Source organism: Sus scrofa, unplaced genomic scaffold (genome assembly GCF_000003025.6).
Source record: "Sus scrofa isolate TJ Tabasco breed Duroc unplaced genomic scaffold, Sscrofa11.1 Contig2407, whole genome shotgun sequence".
NCBI lineage: Eukaryota > Metazoa > Chordata > Mammalia > Artiodactyla > Suidae > Sus > Sus scrofa.
In genome coordinates, this window is record NW_018085084.1 from 113542 (window position 1) to 136362 (window position 22821).

The 22821-nt window shown below is 46.3% G+C and overlaps 1 protein-coding gene across 2 annotated transcripts in view; it reads left to right on the forward strand.

Annotated features, from left to right (window-relative positions):
- The window catches only part of LOC110258569 (multidrug resistance-associated protein 4-like), a 45682-nt gene extending 24211 nt beyond the window's left edge, over positions 1-21471 (forward strand). For both annotated transcript variants that reach the window (XM_021081818.1, XM_021081817.1), the window contains exons 2-7: positions 4872-4982; positions 5530-5650; positions 11577-11801; positions 18484-18573; positions 19577-19742; positions 21272-21471. In XM_021081818.1, coding sequence (XP_020937477.1) covers positions 4927-4982; positions 5530-5650; positions 11577-11801; positions 18484-18573; positions 19577-19742; positions 21272-21456 — 843 coding nt within the window. In that variant the 5' untranslated portion in view covers positions 4872-4926 and the 3' untranslated portion in view covers positions 21457-21471. The remainder of the gene's footprint in view (positions 1-4871; positions 4983-5529; positions 5651-11576; positions 11802-18483; positions 18574-19576; positions 19743-21271) is intronic.
- The last annotated feature ends 1350 nt before the right edge of the window (positions 21472-22821 follow it).

Genomic DNA, 22821 nt, shown 5'->3' on the forward strand with positions numbered 1-22821 from the left:
CCTTTTAGTTTTGCTTTTTAGGGCCACACCCTCAGCATATGGAGATTCCAAGACTGGGGGTCCATTTGGAGGTATAGCAGCTGGCCTACACCACAGCCACAGCAATGCAGGATCCGAGCTGCATCTGTAACCTACACTACAGCTCACAGTAACGCCAGATCCTTAGCCCACTGAGTGAGGCCTGGGATCGAACCCACAACCTCATGGTTACTAGTCGGATTTGTTCTTGCTGTGCCACAATGGGAACTCCCAGAGTTTCCTTTTTCAGGGTAAATAATATTCTGTGTCTGTGTCTACCATACTTTATCCACTCCTTGGACACTTGAGTAGCCTCCACCTTTTGGCTACTGTGAAGAATGCTCCTGTCATTATAGATATACCGTGATTGACGTTTCCTTTATAACAGTAGGGTAGGATAGAAAATATCCAAGTGGCATAGAAAAATCAGGGGAAGTGGGTACTCAGTGTGGGCAGACCCTGAGTGCTCAAGAGCGTTTTAGAATGTGGATTTTTATGGGAAATTTTCTTACTTCTTTTAGCTATTATTTAAAAAAATATTGATATGTACCACACCAGACAAGTTTGTTGTCATGATCTTGTGTGTGGGCTTCCAGTTAGTGACTTTAGGGATGAGATGATAGGTACAAAGGACATCTGAGAAGTGCCATAGAAATTACCCCTGGAACCAAGGAAGCGAGGTGTGCTGGAGAGTTCCGAGAGGGCTCCGTGAAGGAGCTGGCACTTGAATAGGTGTCATCAGTTAAGCCAGCTTTTAAAAAGGGGGCGGTCGGAACACTCACTCATTGCTGATGGGAATGCAAAATGGGGCAGCTGCTTTGGCAGTTTCTTCCAAAACTGAACATACGCTTATTATATGATTCAGCCTTTCCTCTTTTTTGCATTTATCCAAACTCTGGAGACGGTAAAAAGATCAGTGGTTGACAGGGGTTGGAGGGAGGGAAGGATAAACAAGGAGAGCACGGAGATTTTTAGGGCAGTGACATTACTCTGTGAGGTATAATAATTTAGACACATGTCCTTACGCCTTTGTCAAAACCCATGGATTGCACAACAAGAGTGAACTAAAGTAAACCATGAACTTTGGGTAATGATGGATGTTTCAGTGTAAGTTCATCAGTCACAGCATCAGTTACTGTCTCTGTTGACGGAGGTTGGTCAGGAGGAGGTTGTGTGTATGTGGGGGCAGTGGGTATACAGGAACTCTCTACCTTTTGCTCAGAGTTGCTGTGAACTTAAAAAACTGCGCTAAGATATTTTTATTTGGAGTTCCTGGGTGGCTTAGTGGTTAAGCATTTGTCATTGATGTAGCTCAGGTCTGATCCCTTGCCTGGGAACTTCCTCATTCTGCAGGGATGGCCAAAAAAGAAAGCAAAGTCTACTTGAAACAAAGGCTAAAGACTGGGGCTGGGGAATAGAGGGAGTGTCGGCGAGTGTGTTGAGGGGATAAGATGGCAACTAGCCTGGCCATGAGAAAGGGTTCCTGCTGGGAAGGGATATGGGACTGGACAAGCAGGTGGGGGGCCACTGCAGATGGGCAGGCACTCACACAGGTGATGCCAGTACCGAGGCACAGCTTTGAGAGCCACTTGAGATGACATATCTCCTAAGTTAGCCTAAATGCACAGATGTTTATTTTCCATGGACTGATAAACCCTGAGCAGCCTGTGACAACATCAAGGTAACTCACCAGATTCTGTGAGTTCTTTAGCCTTGAGTTAGGTGTCATTATTATTATTTTGCTTTTTAGGGCTGCCCTCATGGCATATGGAGGTTCCCAGGCTAGGGGTCGAATCAGAGCTATAGCTGCTGACCTACACCATAGCCACAGCAACTCCAGATCTGAGGTGCGTCTGTGACCTACACCACAGCTCATGGCAATGCCAGATTCTTAACCCACTGAGCAAGGCCAGGGATCACAACCTCATGGTTCCTAGTCAGATTCGTTTCTGCTTTGCCACGATGGGAACTCCTAGGTGTCTTTTTAACTAAGAAAATGTGAATTGCATGTTCACATGCATCGAATTCAGCATCTAGAACAGTTCTTTGATTCAGGTAAGGTAGTTTCTTTCCTATGGTTTGTGGTTTTAGGAATCCCAACGAGTGGCATGGGAGGCTTGCTGGGTTAGGCACTAGTGCTCTTTACTCTCAGGAGGGACCCCTGGAGCCTGGAAGCCAGAGCTCTGTCATCCCTCCTGGGGGATGGAACTTCATAGTTTGGGAGAAAGCGTTTGATTGGCCCCCCATTCAGGGGCGAGTCCCACCAGATACTCAGGGGCTCGGAGGGGTCTTGGTCAGGATTGAGTCCTGTACCTAGTGGTGGCCATGCATGCTGTGTGCTAAGTAGGCAGGTTGTCACCTGCTGGTGGTGAGGTCCCTTCCTTGTTAGTTACAACCAGTACTGATGTAATCCCTTCAAAACCCTGGGAGTTGGCCAGCTCGAGTAATATTTTCCTTGTGATTCCTTGCTTTATTCTGTGTTACTGAATTGTGTGCAGATGTGTCAATTAAGGAATTAGGGCAGTTATCATGCGGAATGGTTGTAGTGTGGGAAGAAGTTTTGGGAAGATGTGTGGTGATAAGGTAGGGGGCTGTGACCGTAGGATTAATGGGCCGGTATATTTCTTGCCTATTTAGTGGTAAAGCTCACAGATGTATACTTTTGTTTTAGAAGGAAATTGAGACCTAGAGATACTGGTCATGGAAATGCTGAACTGGGGTGGAGAAGGGGAAGGGCCACATTTGAGGCCCTGGATCCTCAGAACCACTGCTGCTACTAGAGTCCAGTTTTCTGGCTCCTAGACTGTTTTTTGTTTGTCTTTTTAGAGCTGTACCCATAGCATATGGAAGTTCCCAGCCTAGGTGTTGAATCGTAGCTGTGACTCTCGACCTACACCACAGGCACAGCAATGCAGGATCCGAGCTGTGTCTGTGACCTACACCACAGCTCATGGCAACGCCGGATCGTTAACCCACTGTGCAGGGGCAGGGATCGAACCCTCAACCTCATGGTTCCTAGTCGGATTCGTTAACCGCTGCACCAGGACGGGAACTCCGAGTCTTTCATTATTTAATGGGTTGTCATTCATTGCCATGTATTTGTAGTGATGCTGACAGTATCCCAGGTTTGGGTAGTGAGAGCCATTCAAGCTGGCTTCTCTGTCTTTCTACACATCTCACAATTCCTGAGTGCTTCCTCACTTGATGATGGTGCAAGAGGTCCCAGGCCCATCATGGACCTTCTCTGCCTGTGGGTCTTGGTCTGTTGATAGCGATGCTGTGGCTGGGCATGCCTGGGGTGCTGCTCACCTGGGCGTGTACTGGTTCTGGCAGCTCCCACAGACAAGGCCCTTTTGGAGCCAGTGTTGTGGCTGACCGGCCCTAGTGGCTCTTATGATTGTGAGATAGGTTTTAGCAACAACCATCAGGGAACTTTGAAATGTTCAGAGTTCAAGGTTTATCACTCACGTGTCCTGGAGGTTTCACGGCACACCTGGGTAGAGAGAGTATGTGTGAGTAAGTGTGGGCTTGGTGTCCTGCCGTTTTGGGGTCAAGGGCAGGATGCCTAGCATTTCTGCGTTCACTTTCTGCCGGTGAATTTAAAATATAAGAGCAGGAATTAAGGTGCAGGAAAGGAGAAGCAAGCAGTCAGTGAGATGATCTGTTCTCAGGTCCACCAGAGATTTCTAAAAATGGGAACTTCAGAGTTCCTGTCATGGCTCAGTGGAAACAAACCCAACTAGGATCCATGAGAGCATGGGTTCAATCCCTGGACTTGCTCAGTGGATTAAGGATCTGGTGTTGCCATGAGCTGTGGTGAGGTTGCAGACATGGTTCACATCCCATATGGCGTAGGCTGGCAGCTATAGTTCGAATTTGACCCCTAGCCAGGAAATTTCCATATGCTGCACCTGCGGCCCTAAAAAAAATAAGAAAGAAAGAAAGAAAGAAAGAAAGAAAGAAAGAAAGAAAGAAAGAAAGAAAAGAAAAGGAAGAAAAGAAAAGAAAAGAAAACTGGGAACTTCATGGGTGGGGTGGCCTTTTGTCTCTATCTAGTTGTGAGGCTGGCTTGTGTCCATGGAGATGGATGTCTTTGAAGCGCGTGTCTCCAAAGCCTAATGTCAGGCACTTACATTAAAGTCAAAGAAGCTAATTATCAGGTGCTTACACAGACCTTGGAACCAGCCATTTCTTCATGGAGCCTTGCTTCATCTTAGGAAGGATGTTAAAAAAGCAAGGAGTGGGTGAAAGGTGCCCAAAGGTGCAGATTCCAGGTATAAAATAAGCAAGTCATGGGATGTGGTGTCCAGTGTGGTGACTGTGGTTACTCACGCTGTGTCGCACACATGAAAGCTGCTAAGAGAGTACTTCCTAAAAGTTCTCAATACAAGGAAGAAAAATATGTTAAAAAAACAAAACCCAAAGATATGGGGTCTGGAATTCTCTCTCTTTTAGGGCCTTTCAGCCTGTAGAGCTAGGGACTCTGTGTGTGTGCGTGCGTGTGCGTGTGTGTGAAAGTAAATAACTAATTTCCCTCCCATATCTCTGTATATTTAAAATGTGGACCTTCTTGTTTTTCTTGGCCTCACCTGTCGTTCCCAGGCCAGGCACCAAGTCAGAGACTCAGCTGTGACCTACACCACAGCTGTGGAAATGCCAGATCCTTAACCCCTTGCGCCAGGCCGAGGATCGAACCTGAACCTTCCAGAGAAAACACTGGCTCTTTAACCCGCTGTGCCACATCAGGAACTCTTAGACCATTTTAAGGCAAAGCCCATGAATGTAGGATTCTAATTAGACAGAGATGCCTGGTTTGGATGCATGTCTTTCTCCTTTTCTCTCCATTTTAACAGGTGGCTAACCCCCCTGTTTCGAGTTGGCTACAAGCGGAGGTTAGAGGAAGATGACATGTACTCGGTGCTTCCAGAAGATCGCTCTGCGCACCTTGGAGAAGAGCTGAGAGGGTGAGCAGCAGGCAGCGAGGCGCAGGGGAGGAAGCGGGAGCAGGTCTCCGTGTGGCTGGTGGTGGGAGTGGGCTCTGCCTTCCCCTGGGCTCTCCTGGAGCCCCCTTCCCCAGATGCTGCACGCTCACCCCCGCCCCTCAGGCGGAGCCCGGGCCGAGCCGATTCTGGAGGCTAGGGACCCTGTGTGTCCTGGGCACTTGTGGAAGAGGAGGGGTCCTCAGCCAAGGCCCTGGATGCTGGGCTTTGTCCCCGAGGGGGTGTCCCTGGAGGAGCTCAGCTGCCCTCCTGGGCTGCTCCTGTGCTATGAATCCAGCGGAGCTTGGCAGGCACGTGTTTCCTGAGACTGGGCCTCTTTCCCTCAAAGCCTGTTGTTCTGGTGCTTCAGGGTCTGCATCGGTCTGCCTTCAGGAGCCTGCAAGCCATTAGCCAGCCCCTCAGGGACAGTCACAGAGGGCCCTGCAGTAGAGGCTTGTCTCCACGCTGCCCCTCCCCTGTTCTCCCTGTGGTGGGCAGGCTGTCCTTTATTGTGCTTTGTGTCTCCTCGCAGGTACTGGCATCGAGAAGTTTCGAGAGCTGAGAAAGATGCACGCGAGCCTTCTTTAACGAAAGCCATCATCAAGTGTTACTGGAAACCCTATTTAGTTTGGGGAATTTTTACTTTTCTTGAGGTAAAGCTTTTGCATACAGTGCCTTCCTATTCAGTGTATGTGGCTCAGTCCTGAGATGGACGGGACGGAGGGGAGAGAGGCCAGTAGTTGAAGGTCTGAGGATAAGTCTTGTCTAGGGATGATGATGGAGCTCAGCGGTTGTGTTCATGTTTAGAATGGACAGATGCTTAAAGTCCTGGACCTCCTGTGGATTGCTGTTTTTCTTTACCTGATTAAAACATAGTGTCACGGAAGGATGGCACTGAAAGGAAAGGCCATTTGATACCATGTTAAGACATTGTTGGTGCTCAATAAATAATGTAAATGCTAAGAGTGATCCTTGACCCAACAACATCCTACAACCTCAAGGAATATGTGCCCTCTGGTTTGGGGGAAATAAACTTGGACCGGAGGTCAGAATAACGACATTTTATTGGTGTTCAGAAATAATTAACTTCACCAGGTCATAACTGATAAACGCTTTCCTAAGAAAGGGCGTCACCTCTGTCCTTCCAGGGGAGCAGAACTGGGGCCCTGGATCTGGGCTGAAGCTGCCCAGAGCTCCCAGGAGCACCCCCTTCCCCATGGACCGGGTACCCCAAACCCCAGCTCCCTGTGGGGGGAGCTCCAGTTTCACCATGAATTCTGTGTCCCACCCATTCTGGTTTCTGTCCCTGGTTGTCAGCGGTGTTGCTGGTTGCAGGGGGAGGCTTGGCAGCCTGGCGTTTTCAGAGTGTGTAGGAAGGGGTGTCCAGAGGGAGACCAAAGCCTGAAGCTGAGAGGTCTGTGACCACTGTGACCCTGAAGAGTCTGGGTCAAGGTCCCCAGTGAGACTGCTCCCCCCGGGGCACAGTGCCAGTCAGCCGGCCTGTTGTGGGCTGTGGCTGCGGGGTGTCTGCTGCACCTCCTCCTGGTGGCTCATGCTCTCTGTGGTACCTTTGTGCTGCCTTAGGGACATGGGCAGCCTGTGGGTGTGACAGCAAGTGGGACAGAGGGGCAGCTGCCAGGAAAGGGCTGTTTAGCTGGAGAAGGTAGTGAGTTGTCATCAGTACATTTTGTTGGACTGATGAGGGTGGGCAGGGGGTTTGTAGGTGGGGGATGTGGCTCTTGTTGTCCTGAAGGGCCCTGTGGGCAGAGGGTGGCCAGGTAGGTGAACCTGCCCCCACACTGAAGAAACCAGAGACTCTGTCAGCTCCCAGGTGACTGATGGTGCCAGGAGTCTGAGTTCTCACTGATGACAAAGGTGGGCTGACCATGCGCCAGAGGGTGGGGACAGGTTCAGGGCGGAGTGTCACCTTTGAGAGGACACAGAGCTCCCAGGTACCGCAGTGCTGTGTAAAGGGCAGGGGGGAGTGTTGATCCCACAGTTGTTCAGCCCAGTGATACTCACTGCTGGGGTCCAGGAAGGCCAGGCCCGGGGCTGCACAAGGCGGCCACTGGTAGAGCGCTGGCCCCTCTTTCAGAGGGTGGTTGTTGGGTGGTCATGGCAGGAAGGTGGGGCGTGGAGGACCTGAGGGTTCATCTCAGTAGTAGTCCTAGCAGTACTCTAGCAGTAACAGGGGCTCATCTCTACAGTACTAGTAGTACTTTTAGCAGTACCAGCTGCTCATACTCCCTAGTAATACTAACAGTACTCGTGGTAATGTAGGTTCATCTCAGTTACAGTGGTATTTGTGGTGGCAGCAGGACTGTTAGCAGTTTAGTAATAACAATTTTAAGTAGTCAGCAACTGTTATGAGCACTTTCCATGGACTGTCACTTTTGTTTCTTTGGCTTAGTCCATGAAATCCTTGGTGTTACGTTACCCCCACTCTAGAAGAGAGGACACTGAGTACACGTGGTTACATGTGTGCCTGTGGTTACACGAAGCATAAAGGCAGATGAGCCTGACCGTCTAAGGACTGACGGCTTGTCCAGGGTCAGGGAGGCTCATCCTGAGAGCTTCGCCTCCAGGGTCTCAGACACCTGCACCCTGAATTGGCCTCAGGGTAATAAACAGGGTACTGAGAACTCCCGGGAGCAGGGACTCAGATTGGGGATCATAAATGAGGAAGGAGTCCAGGTGCCACGTCCTCGGGGAGCTGGAAGTGCCGAGAGTGTGACATTGGCAGCAGCGTTGTGCTGGGTTCACAGGGTCAGGGGCCTTTAGGAAGAAGCCACCTTCCCTCCTTACCATCCCCACGTGGGTGAGCTGTGGCGGCCCTTGTGAGCTAAGTCTACACGTCCATTCACACACTTGTGACACCATTACACACCAGCTCGTTGAGATGGACCCGTGGGAAGGCAGCGGGTCTGGGGTGGTGACTGTGTTGGGACATTGATGATCTGGGCACAGGCCGAGTCCTCTCTGTTGTTACTTAGTGAGAGCACATGGCTGCTTGCTGAGAGGTGGTGTCTCTGAATCTGGGGATGCATTTGCTCATCAGGAATGAGAACCCCAGATCAGCCCCTGGGTGTGGACATTGCTCCTGTCCTGTTGTCTGAATCCACTTTCCCATGTGCCTCAGGCCTGAGGCCTTAGGGTGACAGCTGGGTGGGACCAGGCAGTTCCTGGGTGGGTAGCAGATAAATTAATGTGACGTGAACCTGGCCTTTCTCCCAGGAGGGTGCTTGCTTGTTCTGGCTGTTAAGGCCAATGTTGTTGGTGACTCCCAGGCAGTGTGCTGTGACCACTGACAGCACAGGCGTGGCCTCCCCCAGCACTACTGGCAGCGCCCGCGGGAAGAGGAAGGTGATGCCAGTTGAGGACCAGGCTTTTAGTGTCAGGATTTTGAAGTATGAAAACCTCTGTTCTATGAGAATTGAGGATGACAGTAACGCTCAGAGAAGCGAGTACCAGGCTGATGTTGACCCTGGAGCTCCTGGAGGCCACCCCTGATGAGAACAGATCAAGCAGTGAGCTCCTGGCAGGCCCGGCCCCTGTGTGCACCTCCACAGGGACTGCAGGTGGGGAGGACAGGTCTCTGCCTGCCCAGGGCCCTCAGGGTGGCGAGGAGGAGCCTTCAGCTGCTTCATGGGCCAGAGACACACAGGTCACCTCCCCACATCATCTGGGGCCTTCTCTCTGAAGCTGCTGGTAGGGAAGTGGGGTGACCTCACAGAGTCAGTGTGGGTTCCCCCAGTCCCTTCCCCTTAGAGGGGAGGAGTGCCGGGGTTGTGTCCTATTCCTGTGACCTTTAGAAATAGCCCGGGCTTTTCTGGTCACTTGGCCTTTGTCCAAGGCCACGCTTGCTGATTGTCTCTGGTCCAGGTGGAGGCTGTAGGAAGGCACGTGTTTGTGGAAATCTTCCGTCTGGATCTCAGCTGATGGACAGGAAGGAAGCAGACCCTCTGAGTCCACAGGGAGCTTTGTGCCTCGATTCAGGGCTGGTTCCCCAAGAGCTGCCCTGGGCTTTGCATTTATTCCCCAACCCTTTCTTCCAAGTGTCCCTCACTCCCCTCCGCCCAGGAGGCTGAGGAGTGGCTGCTGGTGGCAGAGACACTGTGGGCCCTGAGCAGCCTCTGAGGACCACACAGCAAGGGAGGGGTGAGGGAGCATTGAGCAAAGGGGACAGGGGCCCTGCAGGGCAGACCTGCTGTGCACACCTGCTGGTTCCTGAGCACATAGCATTAGCCACTAGATGTGAGTGGTGTCCACAGTGACTGAGTCATAATGGGGGCAATGTTTTCCAATCCATTTTCCTTATCTTTTTTTAAAGCTTTATGTAAGTTTTAATTGTGGAATCAAAATTTTTTAAAAATTGAATTACAATTGACTTGCATTTCAGATGTACAAACATAGTGACTCAATGTTTTTATACATTAGAGAATTTTGACTGATAAGTGTAGTTACCACACAAAGCTATTCCAATATTATTGACTCTATTTCCTATGCTGTGTATTATAGCCACGTGACTTATTTATTTTATGATTGGGAGTTTATACCTCTTAATCTCCTTCACTTATTCCCCCATCCCCTCAATCCATTTTAAGGAGTCAGGAAATAGGTGACTCATTTTTCAAGATTGCACTCAGAATGGTTAGTTTTTTTTTTTTTTTTTTTGGCTTCACCCACAACATGTGGAAGATTGCAGGCCAGCGGATCCCGCTGCAGTGACAATGCTGCATCCTTAACACACTGCACCACAGGGGAGCTCCATAATGGTCAGGAATTTTAAGAATATGCTTAGAAGTGAAACTGTTAATTACTGTCTGGAAAAGCTGGCTTTTATGAATGAGGTTTCTCAAGAGGTCATGTTCTCCATGATCACCTCTCAGCAGCAAATGAGTTTTCCAAGCTTGTGCCATTAAGAATCGAGTAGCTTTCTTCCCAGGACTTCTGTGTAGTAAAGTGATCATAGCTTACACTTGTTTTTATGCTGGTTTCGAAGCACTCTGAGCTGTTATATATCATTTAGTTTTCTCAGGATTCCTTCGAAGTAAAGAAGGCAGGTATTTCCATGGATAAGGACCTGGAGGCACACGAGGGCTTGTGATGGGCTTGGAGTCATCATCATCTGATGGCTGATCTGGTTTCTGAAGCAAAATGTTCTGATGCCTAGGCCAGTTTTCCATGAATTCTATCTTTTGCTTTTTAACAAATTTCTATTGAAGTAGAATTGATTTACAGTGTTGTCATAGTTACAGGTTTATGTCACAGCGCACATATTTCTATACTATTTTTTAGGTTCCTTTCCCTTATAGGTCATTACTGAGCTATACAGTAGGTCCTTGTTGGTTGTCTATTACATGTATAATCGTCTGTATCTGTTAATCCCAACCTCGTAATTTACCCTTCTCCCCACTCTCCTTTTCTTTTGGTAACCATTGGTTGTTTTCTATGTTTCTGAGTCTCTGCTTTGGAAATAAATTCATTTCTTCTTTTTTTTTTTTTTTAGATTCTGCATATTAGCAATGTCATATATTTGTCTTTCTCTGATAATCTCTGGGTCCTTGATGGGGGACAAGGGACCTCACACATGGTAACTAGAGGGAGGAATTAGGCTGTGGGTGGAGTGGCTGTTTCACAGGGTGGGTAAGTGTTGCTGTTCCTTTGCCTTTCACATTGGGATAGAAAATTTCTTTTCTCAAGTTTTACTCAGGTCATAGCCCCCATGCCTCTCATCTCATTGGTTTAGGATTTGATTTTTGTCTTGGGGGATAGATGACGGATAGTGTTTCTCCCAAACCAGCACCTGCAGCATATGTTGGATGGAGAGCCATGGAAGACATCATTTTTTAGCTTTGCCTATGGCATGTTTAACTTTTGATTCCGGGGAACATCCCAGCTTCTAGGAGGTAAAGACATAACCCCCTCAACCCAGCCCTCCAGAACTGAGAGCCTGGGAGCCTCCCAAGCCTAGTTTCTTTGTGATTCACCACGAAAATCTGAGCTCTATTCTCTTGATCTACTGACACGTGAACCTCAGGTAGGGAAGGATTGGATCTGTATTTGTGCCAAAGTCTCAGTTCATAAAGGCTCTTAAAGCAGGAGGCGATGGCAAGAGTGTGTCTCCTGTACGTGAGCCACCTGGACTTCCTGTTGGCTGGGGCCTTGAGCGCACAGGGGACAGGGACAGGCTGTCAGCAGGGCTCCTTCACATGGAAGCAAATATCTCACCTTTCTTCTGCTGCCTTTTTCCTTATTCATCTTAGGCCAAGACTCACTTGGTATTTTGTCAAGTGTGTTCTAAAGCACTGGTTATGGTATTTATTGAGTATCCCCAGTGTACTGAGCACAGTGTACTAAGGCTTCATCATCTTTGAATGTAAACAATTGGTTTGAGGTTAAAAACTGCTTTCTGCTTGTCTCATAGAAGATAGCAGATCTGCATAATTTTTTCCTAGATTAGCTGTGAATGTAGCATATTGTCAAAGTGTCTTTTTAACACGCTAATAACAAAAGTACAGCTTGTGTTAAGAAAAACCAGTATGCCGTGAATTTCTAAATATGACTTTTTTCTTTCAGGAAGGCACCAGAATAGTTCAGCCTGTCCTTTTGGGGAAAATTATTAGTTATTTGGAATACTATGATCCCAGTGATTCTGCCGCCTTCCACGAAGCCTTGGCCTATGCTGCAGGGCTGAGCGTCTGCGTGCTCACCTGGGCCTTTCTGCACCACTTGTACTTCTATCACATTCAGCGTGTGGGGATGAGGCTGAGGGTAGCCGTGTGCCACATGATTTACCGCAAGGTAAGTGTCATTGTCACCAAAGCGTGTACCTCCCCTGAAGCATCAGAGGCATTTTGGGAAAAGTCTCTGTAAATGAACGGTTTTGGGAGTTCCTGTCATGGCTCAACAGTCAGTGAACCTGACTAGCATTCATGAGGACACAGGTTCAATCCCTGGCCCCGCTCAGTGGGTTAAGGATCTGGTGTTGCTGTGAGCTATGATGTAGGTTGCAGCTCGGATCTGGCGTTGCTGTGCCTCTGGCATAGGCCAGTGGCTACAGCTGCGATTGAACCTCGAGCCTGGAAACTTCCATATGCTGTAGGTGTGGCCCTAAAAGAGACAAAAAGACCAAAAAAAAAAAAAAATTGTAACTGGGATCATTTACCCATTACTAGAGAAGCTTGCTATTTGCCTTAAGGCAATTTTGTTATTGTTTAACCTAATTTTACCAGCACATAATGAAAAGTTTTGTATTGAGATCAGGTCAGGGCTGCCTTTGATAGCTTTTAGCCACACATTGTTGCATGGTACCCACTGAATTTGTAACAAAATATAATTTAAAAGTAAGTATTAAAAGTATGATGTTGGAATGCCCATAGTAGCTCATTGGGATAAGAACCTGATTAGTATCCATGAGGCTGCAGGTCTGATCCCTGGTCTTGCTCAGTGGGTTAAGTCTCTGGTGTTGTCACAAGCTGCGGCGTAGGTTGCAGATGCAGCTTGGATCTGGTATTTCCGGGGCTATGGTGTAGGCTGAAGCTGCAGTTCTGATTTGACCTCTATATGCTGTAGGTGTGGCCGTAAAAAGAAGAAAAAGAAATAAAAATATCAAATTGATTTTCAGTGTTTTCATGCCTAAATTTGATAGTGGTGTTTATGGAAATTTTGTTTTTGGTGTTCATTAAAACCTTTGTTTACATGAAACTTGTATTTAAAAGTAAACATCAGTGTTTGAATCTATAAAATGAAATCTAGTAGAAAAGAATGTTTTTGGGAAGGGTATGATTCTATCTTGAAATGACATTTAACATAACTGCCTCTTCAACATAATTGCATTAACTAAAGAATAATGTGAATGAGATCTATGCCAGATACAGACTCCCTCACTATATTCTATAGCTATAATTTCTTTTAGTAGTATTAAAAATAGTGAGTTGTTTGGGATAAAACTTTAAATTTTGCATCATTTTTAGTAATTTTGGAGAGAATTTGTTGCTATTCATTCAAGTTATTTTCTTTTTTTTAAATAATGATTTCTATTTTTTCCATTATAGCTGGTTTACACTGTTCTATCGATTTTCTACTCTACAGCAAGGTGACCCAGTCACACATACATATTTACATTCTTTTTTCTCACATTATCATGCTTCATCATCAGTGACTAGATATAGTTCCCAGCGCTACACAATAGGATCTCATTGCTTATCCAATCCAAAGGCAATAGTTTGCATCTATGAGCCCCCAGATTTCAGTCCATCCCACTCCCTCCCCCCTTGGCAACCACAGGTCTGTTCTCCATGACCATGATTTTCTTTTCTGTGGAGAGGTTCATTTGTGCTGGATATTAGATTCCAGATATAAGTGGTATCTTATGGTATTTGCCTTTCTCTTTCTGACTTATTTCACCTCGTAGGAGAGTGTCTAGTTCCATCCCTGTTGCTGCAAATGGCATTATTTTGTTCTTTTTTATGGCTAAGTAGTATTCCATTGTGTATACATACCACTTCTTCTTAATCCACTCATCTGCGATGAACATGGTTTTTCCATGTCTTGGCTATTGTGAATAATGTTGCAATGAACATGTGAGTGCATGTGTCTTTTTCAAGGAACATTTTGTCCAGATGTATGCCTAAGAGTGGGATTGCTGGGTCATATGGTAGTTCTGCGTATAGTTTTCTAAGGTACCTCTGTACTGTTTTCCACAGAGGTTGTACGAATTTGCATTCCCACCAACACTGCATGAGGGTTCCCTTTTCTCCACACCCTCTCCAGCATTTGTTATTTGTGGTCTTATTATGATGGCCATTCTGACTGGTGTGAGGTGGTACCTCATAGTAGATTTGATTTGCATTTCTTTAATAATCAGGGATGTTGAACATTTTTTCATATGCTTGTTGGCCATCTGTATATCTTCTTGGAGAAATGTCCATTCAGGTCTTTTGCCCAAATTTCACGTGGGTTGTTGGCTTTTTTGCTATTGAGTTGTAGAAGTTGTTTGTATATTTTCGAGATTAAGCCCTTGTCAGTTGAATCATTCAAAACTATTTTCTCCCATTCTGTAAGTTGTCTTCTTGTTTTCTTTATGGTTTCCTTTGCTGTGCAAAAGCGTGTCAGTTTGATTAGGTCCCATTGGTTTATTTTTGCTTTTATTTCTGTTGCATTGGGAGAGTGACCTGAGAAAACATTTATAAGGTTGATATCGGAGAATGTTTTGCCTATGTTCTCTTCTAGGAGTTTGAGGATGTCTTGTCTCAGGTTTAAGTTTTTAAGCCATTTTGAGTTTATTTTTGTGCATGTCAAGTTATTTTCTTAATACAGTATTCCTTTTTTCTCAAGTATGCATTGTAACACTTTTAATGATACCTGATCTGATGTGTTCAGTGATTTTGTAATGAGAAATGCTGTAACATTCCATAGTTTACCCTGATCTTAACTAGTATAAAAGGAGTTAGGATTTTAGATGTCTTTACAAAGGAGTTGACACAGATACACCATGTCAGTAATTGAAACACTTTATAAACTTGATGCTGGATACGTTTTTACCCTGGGCTTTCATCTTTATTAAAGAAAAATCCTTATTTAACTGTATTGTATGCCTGAAGTTTGCTGAGAGAGTAGATGGTTAGTGCTCTCTCCTCACATAAAAAAGGTGTGCTGATGGATGTTGGTTTTATTACAGTAATCTTTTCCCATTGTGTATTTATATGAAACATCACACTGCACACCTTAAATACATGGAATTTTTATTAACAAGTGAATCCTTATTGAAAGCTAAAACCAAACAATTTAAATGGAAAATTTAATTTCTTTCCCGTACTTGGTACTTTCCTGGAGCTTTTGTTTCTTGGGATTATTCTTGTCAGCCAAATGACATCTGTTTCCTCCTCTTCTCTCCTGGAGCAGAGACTCATCCATTTTGTGGCCCTGTGAGCCCAGGGCCTGCCCACAGCCACAGTGACACCAGATCTGAGCTGATTCCGTGACCTACACAGCAGCTGGTGGCAATGCTGGATCCTTAACCCAGTGTGCAAGGCCAGGGATCGAACCTACATACTCATGGATACTATGTTGGGTTCTTGACCCTCTGAGTCACAACAGCAACTCTGGCTTGGGCCCTTTTAAAGGTGATCTCTAAGGCTGCACATCTGCCAGCTTCCCACTGTGGCCCCTTCAGCATTTTAGTGCTCTCTTCAGCTGAATTTGAAATGCCTCTGAGGGCTGTATCATATATAAAAATGACTTGTCATTTATTTACTGTTCCACAGCTTTGATAAAATTACTTTTGGTTTTTGATCATTGATTTTTTTTTTTATTGTGCTAAAATATACACAGCATGACATTTACCATCTTAACTCCTTAAGAGCGCTGTTCAGTGACATTAGGTGCATTCATGCTGTGGTCTAGCTGTCACCGTGTGCATCTCCAGAACATTTTCTTCTTCCCAGACTGAATCCCTGTGCCCATTAATCACTCACTGCACAGTTCCCTTCCCCACAGCCATCACCATTCTGCTGCTTCTCCTTGTGAATTTGGCTGTTCTTGGTGCCTCATATAAGTGGAATCAAACAATGTTTGTCATTTTGTGTCTGGCTTATGTCATGTAAGCACCATGTCTTCAAGGTTCATTCATGATGTAGCAGGTATCAGAATTCTTTGTTAAGGCTGAATAATATTCCATGATTGGTATATACAGCATTCTGAGTATCCGTTCATGTGGTCAGAGGACATTTGAGTTGTTTCCACATTTTTCCTGTTGTGAACGAGGCTGCTGTGAACACAGGTGTACAAAAAACATGTTCAAGTTTGTGCTTTCAGTCCCTTTTTTGAGTACATCCCCAGAAGTGGAATTGCTGTATTATCTGCTGACTTTATGTTCAATTTTTGGCAGAACTTGTATATTCTCTTCCATCACGGCTACATCATTTCACATTCCTACCTGACTGTTGATTTTTTTGTTACCTTCAGGACTACATAAGGTTTTTATGAACTTGACATTTTGTTTGGATCAGTGGCTCCAGTTGGCGCCTGTTGAAACAGCTCATGGTGTCTGTTCAGGGTCCTCAGATCTCTAGGGCGCTTTGTTAGAACTTTTAACCAAGTAAGTAGATTGTGGGGCACAGGCTGTGTGTTTTGTAAGTCAACAGACTGGCATTAAGAACACAGGTCCGGAGTTCCCGTCGTGGCGCAGTGGTTGACGAATCCGACTAGGAACCATGAGGTTGCGGGTTTGGTCCCTGCGCTTGCTCAGTGGGTTAACGATTAAGGATCCTGTGTTGCCGTGAGCTGTGGTGTAGGTTGCAGACACGGCTCGGATCCTGCGTTGCTGTGGCTCTAGTGTAGGCCAGTGGCTATAGCTCCGATTTGACCCCTAGCCCGGGAACCTCTATATGCTGTGGGAGCGGCCCTAGAAAAAGGCAAAAAGACAAAAAAAAAAAAAAAAAAAAAAAAAAAAAAAAGAACACAGGTCCCCCAGACACAAGTGGTTTGTGTTTGATTTTTTAAAAAATTTTGAGTGTAGTTGACTTACAATGTTGTGTTAGTTTCAGGTGCTCAGCAAAGTGAATCAGTTATATACGTCTAGATTCTTTTTCTATACAGGTTATTACAGAGTAATTAGTAGATTTCCTTGTGGTTTACAGTGGGTCCTTGTTAGTTATCTCTTTTATTTTTGAATTAAGGTTTTTTGGCCGCCCCAAGGCATATGGGGTTCCCAGGCCCAGGGATCAGATCTGAACCACATTTGTGACGTATGTGGCAGCTGTGGCATTGCCAGATCCTTTAACCCACTGTGCCAGGCAGGGAATCACACTCGCATCCTGGTGCTACAGAGACACTGCTGATCCTGTTGCACCACAACTGGAGCTCCAGTTTCTCTCTTGTGTACAGGAGTGAGTGGATGTTAATTCCACCTCCTAAATTATCCTGACTTAACCGTGTCTCAGATTTACTTTAGTTGACTCCTAAGTCTAAACCTGTATCCTTTATATGTGGGCGTGTCCAAAGTCATCAACAATCAGGGTGGGGGGGTTGCTTCTACTTCCTATTCCTCCTTTACTGTCGCTGAGGGTGTGGCTGCCACCACATTAAAGAGCCTGTGGATAGCCAGGACATGGAAACAATCCAAATGTCCATCGACAGATGATTGGATTCAGAAGATGTGGTCTATATACACAATGGAATACTACTCAGCCATAAAAAAGGATGACATAATGCCATTTGCAGCAACATGGATGGAACTAGAGAATCTCCTACTGAGTGAAATGAGCCAGAAAGACAAAGACAAATACCATATGATATCACTTATAACTGGAATCTAATATCCAGCACAAATGAACATCTCCTCAGAAAAGAAAATCATGGACTTGGAGAAGAGACTTGTGGTTGCCTGATGGGAGGGGGAGGAGTGGAGGGATCGGGAGCTTGGGCTTATCAGACACAACTTAGAATAGATTTATAAGGAGATCCTGCTGAATAGCATTGAGAACTATGTCTAGATACTCATGTTGCAACAGAAGAAAGGGTGGGGGAAAAAACTGTAATTGCAATGTATACATGTAAGGATAACCTGACCCCCTTGCTGTACAGTGGGAAAATAAAAAAAAAATAAATAAAGAGCCTGTGGATGGGAGTTCCCTTGTGGCACAGAGGGTTAAGGATCTGGTGGTGTCACTGCAGCAGCTTGGGTTTGATCCCTGACCAAGAACTTCCCCATGCTGTGGGCGAGCCAAAAAAAAGCCCAAGCCCTGCTGTCCGGGGTCATCCTGTTCCTCTTGACACGACTCAAGAGCCCATGAACATCTATCCGGACAAAGCTCTACTTCAAAGAGACACATGCACCCGCATGTTCATTGCAGCCCTATTCACAATAGCCAGGACATGGAAACAATCCAAATGTCCATCGACAGATGATTGGATTCGGAAGATGTGGTATATATACACAATGGAATACTACTCAGCCATAAAAAAGGATGACATAATGCCATTTGCAGCAACATGGATGGAACTAGAGAATCTCCTACTGAGTGAAATGAGCCAGAAAGACCAAAGACAAATACCATATGATATCACTTATAACTGGAATCTAATATCCAGCACAAATGAACATCTCCTCAGAAGAGAAAATCATGGACTTGGAGAAGAGACTTGTGGTTGCCTGATGGGAGGGGGAGGGAGTGGGAGGGATCGGGAGCTTGGGCTTATCAGACACAACTTAGAATAGATTTATAAGGAGATCCTGCTGAATAGCATTGAGAACTTTGTCTAGATACTCATGTTGCAACAGAAGAAAGGGTGGGGGAAAAAACTGTAACTGCAATGTATACATCTAAGGATAACCTGACCCCCTTGCTGTACAGTGGGAAAATAATAAAAAAAAAAAAAAAAAAAAAAGAGCCCATGAAAACACGCTCCCTTTTGCTGTGACCTCAGAGTGACTTGGTGTCACCATAGGAATCCAGTTCTCTGTTTCCTTCTCTCATTTCAGGCACTTCGCCTGAGCAACTCGGCCACAAGGGAGGCCAGCACCAGCCAGATAGTCAATCTGCTGTCCAATGACGTGAACAGGTTTGACCAGGTGAGCTGTACCTGAGGGATGGTTTCCATTTCCTGTCCTTCTAACGGGTTTAGCTTGTTGGACTCCAGGCACCAGTGTTGGGTGTTGGCTAAGATTCTTTAGGGGACCTAAGACAAGGGATCTTTTTATCCACCACTCATTTCTTTTGTGTACAGCTTAGGTGTAACACTGTGTGTTATCCTGGAGGTGAGAGCTTTGCCTAATAATAAACAGCCAGCCGAGGTCTTGCCCAGCGTGGTTACTGTCCCTGGGAGTCCCCCTGGAGGGCTCTTCCTGGCACGTTGTGCTGCTGTTGCTGCGGGACTGTCTGCTCCTCGATCAGGTGGTGTGGGCTGGTTGCAGGATGTTCCTCCCCTGTGCCCTGTTCAGTGCCTGCTGCCCAGGGGAGCCTTCGGAAATCATGCCAGATGGGGGGGTGGGGTCCCAGCCAGACGTAGCCTGCTGTCGACTGTCCTCACACTCTTTCTTACACTTACCTTATGAAAAGATCACATTATCCAGGGTGTGGTAGCTGTTAGTCAGATCTGTATTGCACTAGACCTCTTCTCTTTCAATTACTCATTCATCAAACATCACGTAAAGCCCCTATTTCAGTCTCAGGATGAGTAAGATTCTGTTTCTTCCCTGGAGAAGCCCAGCGTTGTCAGGGGGGTAAATACCCAAGTATTGGAGAGTGTGGTAGGTACCATAATATAGGTTTTGTGTGTGTGTCGGGGAGGGATGGGGGCTGAGTTTGGGGCAGAGAGAGTTTGGGAAGCCCTGAGCTCATCTGTGGTCTTTAGACAAAATCAGCATCTTGCTTCCAGTGCTGCGGCTCTGGGCTGACCTGGAGCAGCTTCATTTGGGTCGGAGGCTTGGATCTCTGCTTTATTAGCAGGCGGAAACCCGCTGTGATCATTTCTGTTTAGGTTCCTGTCTGTCCCTTCAGAGCAGATAGTTTCTCTACTGTGTCTTAAGGGTTGTGTTTTGATATAGTCCTAAGAGGTCCTTGTCTTCTTTTAAGGTGACAATGTTCCTGCACTTTCTGTGGGTGGGGCCTCTGCAGGCTGTCGTGGTGACCGCCCTGCTCTGGATGGAAGTAGGAATATCGTGTCTTGCGGGGATGGCGGTTCTAATTCTTCTCCTGCTTTTGCAAAGCTGGCCATCGGGAAGTTGTTTTCATCACTCCGGTAAGAGAAACACAGGGTTAAAAACAGGTGACATGTAGTTGTAACATTCAAGTTTGCTCAATGCAGTTGTTGAAAAACAAGATAAATACCTTCTCTGCTCTCCTTTGCGTGTATTGTAAGCCTCTTCAGGCTTAGCCAGGGGAGGGAGGCTCCAGCCTTAAGTTAAGGCTGAACTTGAAGTGGGAAAAGCGAAGGCATTCGTGGCTCCTCCTGGCATCCCACCTGAAATAGGCAGAATTTACTCATGTCAAAGTTATTAAACATTGCTGAAACTAGTAATAATCTTACTGGCGCATTTCTAGCTGCATATATTTTTGTTTGCTTGTATTACAATGATTTTCATGTATGCATGTTCGTGACTTAATTTTTGTTTTTGTTTTACTTTTTTCTTCTTTGACCACCCCTGCAGCCTATGAAATTCGTGGGCTAAGGATTAGTCTAAGCTGCAGTTGTGAGCTAAGCTGTAGCTGTGGCAAGGTGGATAATTAATACACTGTGCTGGGCCGGGGATCAATTGTGTGTCCCAGTGCTCCCAAGATGCTGCTGATCCTGCTGCACCACAGTGGGATGTCTAGTTCTTATTTCTTTTCTTTTAAGGGCCACAACCTGTGGCATATGGAAGTTCTAGGCTAAGGGTCAATTGGAGCTGCATCTGTGAGTACACCACAGCTCATGGCAACACCAGATCCTTAACCTACTGAGCAAGGCCAGGGGTCGAACCCGCATCCTCATGGAAACTAGGTGGGTTTGTAATCAGCTGAGCCACAGCTGGAACCCCCATGTCTTACTTTAATTCAGTGTCTCCATTAAATTAGCAGCATTCAAGGGCAAGGTCAGTCTTAATAATCTCTTTGTAAAGCCCCCCATTCCCAGCAGCATATGGGATAGAAAAGTGTCTGATGATGAAGAAAGAGCTGATGGTGATGAGTTAGTCCTGAAGCGGGTCCCCGAGGGTTAGAGGCGGGTCATTGTCCAGGGTGTCTGGTGATGAACATTGAGTTGTTGTTTTGGTACATTTCTGTGTGTTGTTCTTCTCTCCTTGGGATTTCCTTTCCCATCTCTTCAGTGGAGAGATGTTCCTTATCCTTTGAGGGCCTGTTCCAGTGCTAAAGTGCCGCTGAGGATATTCTTGCTCTCCTTTCCCTTTAGAAATAACAGCCCCATCTTTTCTGCTCCCCACTCTTCACTCCTCTGTTATGACAGCACAGCCTGTCTTCCTGTTAGATTCCTTTCTGTCTTTCCTGCCCAACTGTGACCTCCTTGTGGAGACGGTTTGTATCCGACTCATTTCAGGTCTTTCCGTAGCCGATCCTGCAGTTCTCCAAGGTGCTTGTTGAATCGCGCTGGAGGGTTGGCTCATTGAAGTCTTTCTCCATTTGTACCTTTGAGTAGGACCTGCCTGTGTCCTCAGTTTGAAAGTGTCGCGTGGAATCATGTGACTCCTGGTCCCTCCCTTTTCCCTGCTGCTGCTGCTACAGAAAGTTGGGCTGTGGTCACTAAGCGCTCACCCCTCACGTCTGTCCCCTTAGGAGTGAGACCGCAGCTTACACAGACGACAGGAATCAGGACCGTGAGTGAAGTCATAACTGGCATCAGAACAGTAAAATGTACACTTGGGAAGAGTCACTTTCGGATCTTATTGCCAGATCGAGAAGGTAAGTTTTACTACATGTCACATCATATTTTGTACTCCCCCCGCCATTTTACTGAATGAAGTTTAGAAATCTTAATCGAGTTTTCACATTAAGGTGAATTTTAATACTATCCACCCCTCCACCCTCCACATGTGGCCGTGTGGATTAATAGAATAGTGGAGACATTATTTAACCTTCTCTCTTCTTTACATTCCTCCTTAAAGGAAAAATCTATCTGCTTTCTCACTTATGCAGAAATGAAATTCCAAATATTTCTTAGTACTGCAAATCCCAAATGAGTAATGGTTCTAAGATGTTAGTGTTTGAGATTGATGTTTGTTTGTTTGTTTATTTATTTAGGGCTGCATCCAGGGCAAATGGAAGTCCAGGCCCAGGGTGGAATTGGAACTGAAGCTTACCTGCCTGTGCCACAGCAACGCCAGATCCAAGATACATCTGAAGCTACACTGTAGGTTTTTGGCAGTTGCCGGATCTTTAACCCACTGAGTGGGACCAGGGATCGAACCTGCATCCTCATGGATACTAGTGGGGGTCGTTACCATGGAGGCACAACAAGAACAGCAAGATGATGATGTTTAAACTAAAAACTGTCATTTAAGTTAATGTACCACAAATGAGGGAGATTATAGATGTTGGATATACCTGTTTCAGCCCGAATTTTGCCAGTCAGTCTTCTTCATTCCAGAGCCATGAAATACTGTTGTTTTTTGTTGCTTTATGTGTGTAGAATTTCCCACCTTCTCATGTAACGTGTTGATGAGTACTTATACTCCAGCACAAGGGCTGTATACCTCTCCGCAGTGCCCTGTCACCTCTCACCTCTGCACCCTTGTGGGTGCCCCTCCCTCTGCCTGGAACACACGCTCATCTTCCTTCTTCTTTGGCCTCCACCAGGCCTGACCGACGCCAGCTCGTCTTCTCAGGTTCCACGCATGTGCGACTCACCCTGACTCCACGGTCGGGTTAGGCTCGCTCTGTGCTCGTGGGGGTGTGCTGGCTGCCTGTGTCTAGTGTGTGGTGTTCCCAGGCTTGAGGTGCTGCTGTTTTTCCTCATGGTTCAGGAGCTCCTGGAGGGGCTAGGCTGTGTCTTGTCATAGGAGGAGCCAGCATAGGATTGCGGTTCCAGTTCTTGTGAATGAATGTTCAACTTGGTCTCATTGACCAGAATGTTTAAGTGTGACTTAAGCCTTTCTTTAATTCTGGATGCATGACGGTGATGAGGTGTGTGGTCTTGTGTCAGCCCCGGGTGTGCACTGTGTATGTGTCTCCATGCTGTGGGGTGGTTTCTCTTAATCGTGTCCACCCTAAAAGCCCCCCCCAAGGATCTGGGAATTCCATTATTTTTGACTCCTTGTACTTCTTTAAAAACCTGTTTCTCCTCCTTTTCCAGCGAAGGGGAGTTCTCCAAATTTGAGAAGTTCATA